A 14,805-nucleotide genomic window follows, 5' to 3' on the forward strand; every position below is an offset into this window, starting at 1 on the left:
TAAACGGATCATGTAAGTTTCGTTGAACATACCAAGTGGAAAAAGAAGTGATCTATACACGAATGATTAAATGAATTGGTTAATCGGTCAGCTGTTTCCTTTCCATAATATAAAAAGTAATGAAACCACAGATGGTTTTATTCATCAAACAGAATATAAGAAACATTTAGTCGGAGGAAATGAGTAGAAGCCATTTTCCCCCAAAGCGAATTTCCTTTATTCAGCACTCGCCGGAGAAGATGAATCAACGCCAGGTTTCTTCTCCTCGGCAAGCTCTGTATTATTATCCTCGTCACTTCCATTCTCTAGTAGAGCCGACTGCTGTCTCAGTTCTTTGACTTTAAGGAATTCATCATAATGGGCCCGTCGATGCTCTTTAAAACTACAACAGGCATCTGTTTCAGAATCAAAACATCAGACCTGGTAATCTACTGCAATAATAATATTTGCTAGAAAACACTAAACGATTAATATTACCTTCATCAGTTTGTTCTGTTTCGTCTTCCTCATCCTCAGATGATGACCAGCCGCCAGATTCGCTAGTTTTTTTCCTGCTGCAACAGGCCGCATTATCAAAAGCAGGTTCTTCAGCTTTTACTGGGTCGCTTTTATTATCATCGCATTCATCATACCCTCGTCTTTCGGGAGATGGAGAGCCTAAAAAATTAAGCTACTCAGATGAAAAGTAGCTACACATGAAGTAGCTTTTAATCTAGAAGCAAAGAAAATGCTTGAGCATAACATTACAAACAAGGATTTTCATCAAACTCAATCAACAGAAACTCACATTATAACAGTAAAGCAAATTTTTCAAGGATGCAAAACATATATTTTTTTCCTGCTAATATTATTCAATAGATAGGCATATGATATCCATACAGACATAATCATACTGATATGCAAAAGAAAATTTAAAGGACGTGCAGTTCAACAGATTTTCTTTACATACTGTCTTCTTCGATCATAGGATGATATGGAGTCTTCGGCTCAGTAATTTTTTGCCTCACGGGTTTAGTTGCTTCAATGTTTCCAATATTAACTTCATCCCATTTCACACGTCCCCTGCAATGTCAAACCGAATGAAAGGTTCATAATACTACAATTTCTTTTCCGTTCATCCCAAAGGAACATATTCCTCGGTTTAGTTCATTACAATATATTATATATAACATATACAAAAATATGGGAGTTCAACTTTAAATCAAATTTAATTAATCTACGAGGTCACAGGATGTGAATATTGGAAGTTTGGAATTAGCTTCTTCCGTCGGGACGGGATCACTACAAGACCAAGTTACCTTTTTTGGCATTCCACAAAAAAAAAAACTAATAAACCAAGTAAAAGCAAAGCAAACAAATAAAAAAGTAGATTGGTAGTATTACTTCATTTTGGTGGATGGAACAGCTCTTTGGACCCCAAATATATGTAAGGCTAGCCCCAGGTCACGTCGTCAACTGGGAAAAACAGAAAAGTTTTGTAAGTCCTTGAACTTCATAGACACGAGTTATGAAAAGAAATAAAGACAAGAAAGAAACAAAGAAAAGGTCAAGCAAAATCTATGCAGAAATAAAGTTAAAGAATGCCAAAGTAATTACATATATAAATGAGAATAGAGGATTCAGGCAGGAAAGGGAATTTCATCAGAAAGCTAACCATTCCAAAAGCTAACCATGCCGGCACTATCAACTAGTAACATTGATAGAATTGTCTTTCGGTACATACTATACTAACACTAATTAGCTATACTAGAAGAAGGCTACAAACGCATATCCAATCAAATAATACAAAGTTGATCATATACATCATAAATTAGAAAAAGGATAAAAACTAATGCATTATAAATCATAAATTACAAAGTTAACATTAAAAAAGTTACATATACAAGGAAACTATACTGTGGAGTGATAAGGTGGTTTGGGGGGCAAAGAACATAAGGATTAGAGAGATAATGGCTAGTGGGTTCAACTCTCCCATTAACATTTTTTGTAACACTAACCTTTGTTATTCAATAAAAAAATAGCAAAGAAAAAACTAGAATGGAAAATTGCTTCAGGTAAATTCTGTAGCAGAATGGTAGAAAGTTTGTCAGAAAACCGTGGACTTTGTAATTCCACATTAGCACCAATCAACAATATGTTGCAATTTGTAATTATATAATGAAAATCCAAAACTTTGATTTCTAACTTGCAAACGGACTCCGACAAAAACACCGGGACACTACACATACGCTCCAACACCGATAATATCAAAAACGACACTGATACTGCTATCTATATCATTTCCACACGTACGGGTGTTGGACACCATAAGTATCATTCGGGTGTTGGACACCATAAGTATCATTCGGGTGTTGGACACCATAAGTATCATACGGGTGTCGGGCACCGATTTAATGAGTGTCGAAACAAAGAAAAAAATCATTTTGAGACATTTGTATAAGTTTTTTTAACATATGTCATCCAAGTGTCGAAAACCGCAACATGCCTACTACTAAAGGTGTATGTTCTTCATAGTTTCTAACATATTCATAAATAAAAGTGAAACACGGTAGGAAGTGCTCCAAAATCAACGGATTCCACAAAGATAAAATTAGCAACAGGGAGGCGTTTGATATCACGTTCCGTGCAATTGCATTGCACGATTAGAAATGCCAAATTTCGGAATCAAACATCAGAAACAATGTGATTTTCAATATAAGATCAAGGGCGATAAAAACCTCTAACAATCAAGTTGAAAGCGTCACCATTTTTGTTGCTTTTCTAGGTAAACAAACAACTAAGATGAACAAAATGAAAATTGAAAGAGGAATCGAAGAAAAAGCAAAATAGAGAATGAGAGAGAATTGTACCTTGAAATTGAAATTGAATGGCGATGTTTAACTGGGATCTGTTGCAATGTGCTTAAAATGCATACAGAATGCAAAAATGGTTGTAACTTGAGAAGTAAAACAAAATTACAAAATTATACATCTAGATTTTAATGGTTAAATTTTTCGGATTAAAAGACTTGTTACAGAATATTATTTATTATATTATATATTTATTACATTTTAGTAAAGTTAGTTTTTTTTTATTATCTAATATTTATACGATATTTTAATTTTTGTTTGATAGATTTCTGTTGTTCTCTAGTTTATTTTATTTTTTCAACATGGTATTAAAGAGTTTGGTTGAGTTGATAAAATATTTGAAATAATAATAAAAAAATATTTTATTGTTACTCATTCAATTGATTAGTTTTGATAATTTGTGTGTTATGTTTTATTTCTTTTAAAAAAAATTGATAGAAATTATTTTGGGTCATTCTGCATTTAAATTTGTTTGTATTTTAAATTTTTAGAATAGTAATAATGGACAGTAAAAAATTATTATTCTCTTTAATCTGTTATTGTTCAATTAAATGGACAAAATTATAATTATTGGAGTTATGAAATGTTTTTTTTCAAAACATTATTATTCTTTTTAATCTGTTATTATTTAATTAAATGGACAAAATTATAATTATTGGAGTTATGATATTTTTTTTTTCAAATGAAAGAGGATTTGGAGTTATGTTGATGAAATTTTTAATGATTCCACGGATAAAAACGGATGAAGTTGGTTGGAAACATGAAATGTTAGTAATTCGAAGATTCTTACTTGTATCAATAATTCGATTTCTTAATCAATATGTGTGCAACTAGCAAAATATGCTACTGCTAGAAAGGTTTTATATCATTTGAAACGTTTATATAATTATTTTAATTTTTCAAAATGGTATTAATTGAAGAGACACATTAGGGCTCTTAAACAAAACAATATGACCCTTCAAGAATTTTATTCGGTCATGACTAATTTAGAGGATCAATTATCTCTTATGAAATCGCCAAAATTAAAAATTGTCAAAGCAAACATCGACCAAAGAGAAAAGCAGTGTCTTGTTCAATTTCTGATTGACATTTGTGATGATTTTGAGAGTCTACATGTAAGCATTCTACCATCGTAGTCCTCTTCCTAATATTCATTTAGTTGCTAATAAGTTATTGGCAGAATAAATCATACTTAAGTCTCACTATAATATGATTTCAAATAAAGGAGTTCTCTACACTCATCCGTTTGTTTTTGCTGCTCTCATTCACAAAGGAAAATATTAAAGTAGAATTGGACTTGGTAATGATGAATGTGTTTTTTGCAAGGAGAAAAGTCATTGGAAATCTCATTGTTTCAAATTGTTGAAAGAAAATAAGAACTTTAAAATTCCATCATCTAATGCTCTTGTTGTTGCTCCTACTACCATTGGTTTTGATTATGTATATCCATATGAGATCACTTCTCAAATATCTGATATTGCATAGTAGCTCCAAAAGATTTATTCCACTATCCCATGTGTCATGTTTCCCTCTTATATTAAAGGTTTGAACTCTTATAGTTTATCAGGTATGTCTCCCTTCATACGAATCCTTGATTCTGGAGCATCACATCATATGTCATATGATGATAAATTATTTGTGTCTTTGAATCTTATTTCATCTATGTCGGTTATGATTGGTGATAGTACACATATGCCATTAACAGACAATTCTGTCTCTAAAACTAATATGTCATTTTCTGATGTTTATTATATTTCTAATCTTACTTTGAGTCTTGCTTCTGTAGTTAATTGTGTGATTCCAATTATTCTGTTACATTTTCTTCCACTTCTTGGTGTGTGTAGAATCCATATTTTGAGAATTAACTACTCAATTTTTTTCATCTATATTTTTATAGTTAACCACCTCGCTAAGACAATAACAATAACATATAATTGAGACCCTTTATTATAATTATGATAAATCAGGCATACTACAAAAGAATTTAGGGGACAATGGAATGATCATATAAATTATGATGATCTAGGATCTCCATCCATTTATTCAATTATATTTTATTCCAGTTCTTGTTGTGTGCATGATCCACATTTTTGGAGTTAACTACTCAAATTTTTTCATCTATATTTTTCTGGTTTACCACTCGCTAAGACAATAGCAATAACATATGTGTACTTGCTAAAAAAGTACAATGATGGTAGTTATGTGCCTCTAAGATTGTCTAGGGTGTTTAAGGTATTTTGATAGATTTTTAGAGATAGCTAGCACATGGTGGTGAGAAACTATGCGTATGTCTTTTTTTGCGGTGAAAGATTGGATCCCTACTTAACCCTAAGACTGACATGTTTATATAGGCTTTGCGGGCCTAGATCAAAGGACCATAGATAATGGCTTATTCTAGATCCATGATTAGGAAATATGGAGAGATTGGGTTTCACCATTCGTTGAATAGCTCCCTATTTGACTGCCCTCTTTAGTCAGCAGATGTGGGAACATACCACTACCCACATTTTAATAAGGGGGTGAGTGACAAGCTAGTTCAAATGACCCAAGCCCAATAGGGGAAAATTACAAACCATGGTCAGCCAGTAGCGTAACTCCAGTCGGCTTATGGTGCTACTCACATGCTCACTATGCGCTAGTATGTTTAATTTGTCTTGCTTCCCTTTGGATTGTCTTCTCTTAGGCCTAATGATATTTTCCCAATACACAATACCTCAAGTACAAGGTCTTGAAAAGGACAAAGTCATTTAATTCAAGTAGAAGGTTATTTCTGAGCGCGAATTAGATAGTCAAGACTCTCATGTGAGACTTAGATAGTCGAGTTCCTCATGCGATACTTCATAAAGGCGAGTTTTGTCCAACTTTTATACCCTTAATTTTGTGTTATCTGGATTATTTTCCTGATAGAGTTCTTAGAAATAATACTCCCACCTTAGGCGATATATTGATTGATTATGTGTTTATTGTTGTTCTCTGAGTTGGTGAAGTCGCACAATTAGGTTTAGCCCTGAGAGGCAATGATAACTTAGGAGGGAGAATCCCCTAATATTTGTAGGGCTCAACGCTTTAGGTATGTAATTTTGTTCATTGTTTGTATTTCCCCCCTCAGGCGCTTGCCTCGTGTTACCTAGATCTATTTCAATTACTTTTGGGGTCATTTTTCAATTCGCCCTGATTGAGTAAGTTTCCTACTCCGAGAGAGTCCATCAAATGTTTGAAATTCTAGTTAACAGACTTTTGATGTCACAAGGGTTGTTATGACATCCAATTCTGCGCAGACAAGAATTATGCAGAACTTAAAATGTAAGTGCAGTAAATAACACAAGTAATTGTTTACCCCAGTTCGGTCCAACATGACCTACGTCTGGGGGCTACCTGTAACACCCTTCTAAAATACCCCAAATATTTAACTTAAAACAACAAATATATATCAGAGTAGATATGCAATTAAGGGTGTCACACAATCACTTCACACCATTCACCAAAATAATTGTCATGCTCTTTATTTAATCAAAATAAACATTGCATAATTCGCAGCGGATAGAAATCAAATCAATCATGCAAAACATGTAACACATTACATGTAAACTGGTTCAACAACCAACAATAAAACAATTAAAACATCCCTTCCCGATGTTACATCTACCAGAGCATGACCCACTAAGGAACTACACTAGACTCCAAGTACTAGCTCCTACTCAATCACTGCTCGTTACCTGAAAAATAGTTGTAAGGGTGAGTTCCTCAATCGATATAATAAGCATTATAAAATATCATGCAATGTTAAGTAATTTAACACATTTCATCACCCTAATCATAACACACATTCAGTAACGGCACATCAACTCAAACATCATACTCAACACCAACATAAAGCACACGTATAATCTCAATTCATACTCAACACCAACACAAAACACACGTATAATATTGGAATACATCCATTCATATTATACGCCATACATACATTATGCAATGAGACTCCATGCATGCGGTACCGACTATTCGTGAACATATAGTTCAACCTCACCGATCAAATCCAGATACGGCTACCAAGCTCACTAGTCTCACTCATTTGAGACCTAGTGACTCACTCACTAATTCCTCACCATGGGAATTAGCTACCACCCCAAGGGCTATGCTATGCACGCTAAATCACCTAGCATGCAACATCAACAACAGTCCACAATGACTAACTCACTAATTCCTCACCATGGGAATTAGCTACCACCATAAAGGCCACACTATGCATGCTAAATCACCTAGCATACAACCATCAACAACGATCCACAATGGACATATGCTCACACTCTAAGCCATAAAACAGTCCATCCACAATTACATACATAATATATACATTCACAACATTATGCATATTTTCACACATCATCAGCATATTTATCACATAATCATATCATGTCATGCCAAATAAGTCAATCACAGTATTAGCACCCTCTACTAATACCTATACTACTCAAAACAACGGGAAATGATCCCTACTATATCACACACCGATATAGGCCAACCATCAAATATGTACACAACATTTAAATACCAATTTTCCCACTTTTCAACAGTGTTAACCGGTTAACGCCCTGGGTTAACCGGTTAACGCAGACCAAAACACGCTTTCTGGCAAAACTCAACAGTGTTAACCGGTTAACGCCCTGGGTTAACCGGTTAACGCAAGACAGACAACAATTTTTTCCATAATTCAAAACAGTATTAACCGGTTAACGCCCTGGGTTAACCGGTTAACGCAAGACAGAAAGCTGTCCCTGCGCTAACAGCGAAACGGACGCAGAATTCTCTGCATTTTCCACCGTTGGAGGACTTTCGGACCTCCGATTCCGACTCCGTAAAAAGCTATACGTTCGGAAAATCACAACTAACCCAAATACAGATTCAATTACAGTTTTCACATCATCTATTCATCACAATTTTTCAACATTCATAATCTAATTAGGGTCAAATCAACGGCTTATCACTACCCATTACATGTTAACCCATAATACCCATTAAACGACGATAAACCCCCCTTACCTGAGTTAATCCGGCGAATCTTTAAGCTTCAAGCTTTTCTCTTCTCCAATCTTCTTCCTCTTGCTCTGTCTCTCTGCCCTTTTCCTCTTTTCAGTCGCTTCTCTGCTTTCACGTGAAAACTTTTTCTTTACCAAAATGGGACTCTTTTTCTTATTTCCAACTTATATATATATTCCAATAATTATTATTCCAATAATAATAATAATAATAATCCAATAATTCCAATTATTTAATTAAATTAATAAATATAATATTAACTTAAATTAAATAATTATCTTATTTTTATCGGGGTGTTACAACTCTCCCCCACTAAAAGAGTTTCCGTCCTCGAAAACATACCTCAAGCGAATAACTCCGGATAAGACTCCTTCATCTGACTCTCAAGTTCCCAAGTCACATTGCCACCTGCTGGTCCTCCCCAAGCTACCTTTACCAAAGCAATCTCTTTACCCCGCAACTGCTTCAACTCTCGATCCTCGATCCTCATAGGTGATGTTTCAACAGTCAGGTTATCTCTCACTTGTACATCATCTATTTGGACTACATGCGACGGATCAGGAATGTACCTCCTCAACTGAGACACATGAAAAACCTCATGCAAATTCGCAAGTGACGGCGGTAAAGCGATACGATAGGCTACCTCCCCTATCCTCTCTAAAATCTGGTAAGGACCAATAAATCGAGATGTCAACTTCTTCGACTTCAAAGCTCGACCAACACCAGTTATCGGAGTAACACGAAGAAACACATGATCTCCCTCTTGAAACTCAAGTGACTTTCTCCTTTTGTCGTGATAACTCTTCTGACGACTCTGAGCAATTCTCATCTTCTCCTGAATCATCTTAATCTTTTCCGTAGTTTGTTGAACAATCTCCGGTCCAACCACAACACTCTCACCGGACTCATACCAACATAAAGGCGTCCGACATCTCCTACCATACAAAGCTTCAAACGGTGCCATACCAATGCTCGAATGAAAACTATTGTTGCAGGTAAACTCAATCAAAGGTAAGTAACAATCCCAAGAACCTCCCTTTTCCAAAACACAAGCCCTCAAAAGATCTTCCAATGACTGAATCGTCCTCTCAGTCTGACCATCAGTCTGCGGATGATATGCAGAACTCAATCTCAGTTTAGTTCCCAAAGCCCTCTGCAAACCTTCCCAGAACTTCGATGTAAATCTAGGATCTCTGTCCGAAACAATACTTGACGGAATACCATGCAAACTTACAATTTTCTCAATATACAACTCAGCTAATCTCTCTAATGGATAATCCATTCTGATCGGAATAAAATGAGCCGATTTTGTCAATCTGTCAACAATCACCCAAATAGCTTCAAAATTCTTAATTGTCCTCGGTAAACCAGAAACAAAATCCATACTAATACTATCTCACTTCCACTCTGGAATAGCCAACGGTTGCATTAGCCCAGATAGCTTCTGATGCTCAACCTTTGACTTCTGACAAGTCAAACAAGAATAAACAAAACTCGCAATTTCTCTTTTCATTCCCGGCCACCAAAATAACTTTTTCAAATCATGATACATCTTCGTAGCCCCAGGATGAATACTCAGGCCACTACGATGTCCTTCCTCAAGAATACTCTTCTTAAGCTCGGTAACATCCGGAATACACACCCGATTACCAAATTTCAAAACACCATTCTCATCAACTCTGAATTCACCACCTTGACCTTGATTCACTAGAGTCAACTTGTCCACCAAAAGCACATCGGATTTCTGACTCTCTCTAATCTCATCCAGAATACCACTTGTTAACTTCAACATTCCCAATTTAACACTATTGTGAGTACTCTCACACACCAAACTCAAGTCTCTAAACTGTTCAATTAAATCCAATTCTTTAACCATTAACATAGACATATGCAATGATTTCCGACTCAATGCATCAGCCACTACGTTTGCTTTACCCGGATGGTAATTCAAACCAAAGTCATAATCCTTCAGAAACTCTAACCATCTCCTCTGTCTCATATTCAGCTCTTTCTGATCAAACAAATACTTTAAACTTTTATGATCACTGAAAACCTCAAATCTTGACCCGTACAAGTAATGCCTCCATAACTTCAGAACAAATACCACAGCTGCCAACTCTAAATCGTGTGTCGGATAGTTCCTCTCATGAACCCTCAGCTGTCTCGAAGCATAAGCTATAACCTGCTTATTCTGCATCAACACACCACCCAAGCCCAACAATGACGCATCACAGAAAACCTCAAATAGTTCTGATGGACTCGGTAATATCAGAATAGGAGCAGTAGTTAACCTCCTCTTTAACTCTTGGAAACCTTCTTCACATTTTGAGTCCCAAACAAACGCGTGCCCCTTTCTGGTCAACATCGTCAACGGTAACGCCAACTTAGCAAATCCCTCAATGAATTTCCTATAATAACCTGCAAGTCCAAGAAAACTCCTTATCTCAGAAACTGACTTCGGAGCTTCCCACTTAGATACCGCTTCTATCTTAGAAGGATCAACAGCAACACCACCTCTTGAAATCACATGACCAAGAAAACTAACCTCTTCTAACCAAAATTCACACTTGGACAGTTTAGCAAATAACTTCTTTTCTCGTAGAACTTCTAAAACCACTCTCAAATGTTCAGCATGCTCTTCTTCAGATTTCGAATACACCAAAATATCGTCAATAAACACCACAACAAACTTGTCTAGGTACGGATGGAAAATCCTATTCATATACTCCATAAATACTCCAGGCGCATTAGTCACACCAAAAGGCATTACAGAATACTCATAATGTCCATACCTTGTTCTGAAAGCAGTCTTCTGAATATCCTCAGTTTTCACACGTATCTGATGATACCCCGATCTCAAATCTATTTTGCTGAACACACTCGCACCAACTAACTGATCCATCAAATCATCAATCCTCGACAAAGGATACCGATTCTTGATCGTCACTTTATTCAGTTGCCTGTAGTCCACACACAACCTCATAGTACCTTCTTTCTTCTTAACCAGTAACACTGGTGCACCCCACGGTGACACACTCGGACGAATAAATTTCTTATCCAACAGATCTTCCAACTGACTCTTCAATTCAGTTAACTCAACAGCAGACATACGGTACGGAGCCATCGACATCGGCCTAGTACCAGGTACCAAATCAATCGAGAACTCAACTTCACGCTCTGGCGGTAATTCATTCACTTCTTCAGGAAACACATCAGGAAAATCACACACCACGGCTAGATCGCAAATCACCAGTTTATCTTTAGCCTCCAAAGTCGCTAACAGCATAAACAACTCTGCCCCATCTGCTACCGCTTCATTCACCTGCCTGGCAGATAGAAACAAACTCTTCCCTTCCTCAATCTCAGGAAAGATCACAGTCTTATCAAAACAGTTGATATAAACTCGGTTAAACACCAACCAGTTCATACCCAGGATAACGTCAATCTGCACTAGTGGAAGACACACAAGGTCCATCCCAAAGTCTCTACCAAAAATACTCAAAGGACAATTTAAACAAACTGAAGTAGTAGTCACTGAACCCTTCGCAGGAGTATCAATCACCATACTACCATACATCTCAGATATCTCTAATTTAAGTTTCACAGCACAATCCAAAGATATAAAGGAATGAGTAGCACCGGTGTCAATAACAGCTACAAGAGGAAAGCCATTAATATAACACGTACCTCGGATCAAACGATCATCTGCAGAAGTCTCAGAACCCGATAAAGCAAAGACCTTGCCTCCCGACTGGTTCTCTCTCTTCGGCTTAGGACACTGTGGACTGATATGACCCACCTCTCCACAGTTGAAACAAGTCACAGTCTTCAACCGGCACTCTGCAGCCAAGTGCCCACCTTTTCCACACTTAAAACACTTCTTCTCATTACTGGTACACTCATGGATACGATGTCCAGCCTGACCACATCTGAAACACTTAGCAGGGGCACTGGAGTCTCCCCCACTAGGCCTCTTCATCCCACTCTGTCTCTGGAAACCTTTGCCAGCTGCATACGGTTTCCCACGATCATTCTGATTCTTGCCTTTCCTATCGACCCTTTGCTGATAGCTCTCCGCTCTGGCCTTGGTATCCTGTTCAAAAATCCTGCAACAGTCCACCAGGTCAGAAAACACTCTAATCCGCTGATACCCAATAGCCTGCTTGATCTCGGGACGTAGCCCGTTCTCAAACTTCACACATTTTGAAAATTCCCCAGTAGCCTCGTTATAGGGAGTGTAATACTTCGACAGCTCTGTGAACTTAGCAGCATACTCAGTAACAGACCGATTGCCCTGCTTCAATTCTAAGAACTCTATCTCTTTCTTTCCTCTGACATCCTCTGGAAAGTACTTCCTCAGGAATCTCTCTCTGAACACCGCCCAAGTGATCTCAACATTCCCAGCAGCTTCCAACTCAGTGCGGGTAGCAACAGACTTTTGATGTCACAAGGGTTGTTATGACATCCAATTCTGCGCAGACAAGAATTATGCAGAACTTAAAATGTAAGTGCAGTAAATAACACAAGTAATTGTTTACCCAGTTCGGTCCAACATGACCTACGTCTGGGGGCTACCAAGCCAGGGAGGAAATCCACTATTAGTAGTATTAATTCAGAACTTAAACCAATTGTTTAACCCTATCACTTAGTACCTACCCAATGCAATTTCAATCTTACACTAAGATCAGAGTTCCTACTCACTCCCCCTCAATCACCTAAGTGATTACTACCTTTAATCAATATTAAAGACAATTATGAAGTCACACTTCAAACAACTCTTGATTGTGCTTAACAGCTTTAATCAAGATACACAGAACTCACGCTTAAAAGCTTAGAGTGACACAACACTTACAACTCAATGAACACCCTATACCAATGCAATCATCTACGTGATAATAGCTTGGCTTACAAGATACGTCTAATACAAGACACACAAAAATACAACAGTGAAGTATGATGGACACACAAAAACTTCACACCTAAAATCCCTAGTTCTGAATGAAGGATTGCCATCCTTTTATATTGCAGCACTTGGGCCTTGTACTTGTATTTTCCTGAAATTAAGGTCACGCGAGTTCCCCTAAATTCCACATCTAGGTTACTAACAAATAGGCTATTTGTTAGGTTCATTAATTGTAGCTTGGTTGTTGGTTTCCTGGATTTTCGCTCAGCTGTTGAATCCCTGAAGAATAGCCTGAGAAAAATGTTGAAACAGAAAAACTAAACAACCTACAATATAGCATACGCTGTCAGGAATGAAAGTCACAACATTCAGTTTGACATCCAAATCAAGGACCATATGCTAAGTCTGTTTTTCCTGAAAACAGACAGTACAAATTCACCGAACTGTACAGGACCAATATGTCCATTCTTCAGTAACAGCGTACATTAATAAATGTCAAAGCATCCAATTTGACATTTACACATTGAGCCTTATGTCAGGTCTGTTATCCTCTTGATGAGCAGACTAAGATACATACTGAATTGTAGCAGACAACCAACCTGCCTATTATTCAGCATATGCTGTCAATGATGAATGTCATAACATCCAGTTTGACATTCAGACAGTAGGCCTTATGCCAGGTCTGTTATCTTCTTGATAAGCAGACTGAAAATAAATACTAAGTTATAATAGAACATCAACTGTTCTATTCCTCAGTATCTGCTGACAGGGATGAATGTCATAACATCCAGTTTGACATTCAGTAAATCCTGTATTAGCTAAACCTGCAGTATACTACTCAGGTATGTCATGACATCAGCCAAAACATCAGAGTACATTCAGATATTCTAACTTATAATGCAGTCAAACAAACACCTCCGCAGCATGTCATGACATCAGTCAAGACATTAGGATCCAGCTAGTGTTTTACCATATAATGCAGCCAATCAAACATTTACAAATCCCTCTTTGGCAAATTTTTGGCTAAAACACTTTGGTCTCACAACAGAGTCCATAGCAGCGGAAAACACACATCTAGCAGGAAATTAACCTCGCTAATACACTCAGAGTAGCAGCACACTCACACAGAAGGAAGTTAAATAAAAACTTCACATAGCAGCACACATACACATACTTACACTCATAGAAGTGGAACATCAGCTGCAGCACAACCTCTGGAGAAGAGGATCTTGAATATTTGTCTTCAATATATCTGTTTAACAAAACAAATCTGTTGTCCTGGGGGCATCACAGGTTCACAGGTGTTACTCCCCCTTTTTGTCAAAAATGTTGCCAAAGCAACACTTTACATTACAGACCAACTTAACAGAATTACACTCACAAATGACAGAATTACAGACTTGATTTTACTTCACAGTTTTAATCAAGCATACCCCCTCTTGATCTTGCTTTACAGCTTTGATCAAGACATCATCCACTTGATCTTGCTTCACAGCTTTGATCAAGTATTTACACACTCTTGCTTTACAGCAGGTACACCCATATCAGATGCCATGACCTTGAGTCTGACATCTTGAACCACTCCTGCATAAACACTTTCTTGGAGTCCAGCAGGCTCATAGGCCGACCTATGTTAGGATATCCCCTTAACATCTTGTTACTATACTTGCAGTAAGTAACATAGCTGTGATCTGTTGTCCAGTCATAGCACACTTTTAATTGTTTAATCGGTTGAGATATTAAACAATACATCCCAAACATCATTGGTTGCTATAAGCCCTCAGAGAGGCATATTCCCAGTTTGCCTCTTAGGTTTTCAAACTGAGTAGCATCCAGAGCCTTTGTAAATATGTCAGCCAGTTGTAGTTCAGTGGCTACATGTTCCAAGGTAATCACTTTGTCTTCCACCAGATCTCTGATGAAGTGATGTCTAATGTCAATATGTTTGGTCCTGCTGTGTTGGATGGGGTTCTTGGAAATATTGATGGCACTGAGATTATCACAGAACAATCT

The 14,805-nt window shown here is 37.1% G+C and overlaps 1 protein-coding gene across 1 annotated transcript; it reads right to left on the bottom strand.

The window, feature by feature from the left end:
- Positions 1-2,988, bottom strand: LOC127097468 (protein phosphatase inhibitor 2). Its single transcript, XM_051035969.1, has 5 exons — positions 2,850-2,988; positions 1,384-1,455; positions 950-1,062; positions 478-657; positions 1-395 (listed from the first exon to the last, which is right to left on the bottom strand). Exons 2-5 carry the CDS (start codon positions 1,386-1,388, stop codon positions 217-219), a joined length of 477 nt encoding a protein of 158 aa, XP_050891926.1. The 5' UTR covers positions 1,389-1,455; positions 2,850-2,988; the 3' UTR covers positions 1-216.
- Positions 2,989-14,805: the final 11,817 nt, after the last annotated feature.

This window comes from Lathyrus oleraceus, chromosome 6 (genome assembly GCF_024323335.1).
Source record: "Lathyrus oleraceus cultivar Zhongwan6 chromosome 6, CAAS_Psat_ZW6_1.0, whole genome shotgun sequence".
Classification (NCBI taxonomy): Eukaryota; Viridiplantae; Streptophyta; class Magnoliopsida; order Fabales; family Fabaceae; genus Lathyrus; species Lathyrus oleraceus.

What these genes read in the sequence shown, in the direction of transcription:
- LOC127097468 (XM_051035969.1), bottom strand. An exon ending in TCCTATGATCGAAGAAGACA is followed by an intron (nt 658 to 949) that starts GTATGTAAAGAA and finishes TTAATTTTTTAG; the next exon opens with GCTCTCCATCTCCCGAAAGA. An exon ending in AACAGAACAAACTGATGAAG is followed by an intron (nt 396 to 477) that starts GTAATATTAATC and finishes ATTCTGAAACAG; the next exon opens with ATGCCTGTTGTAGTTTTAAA.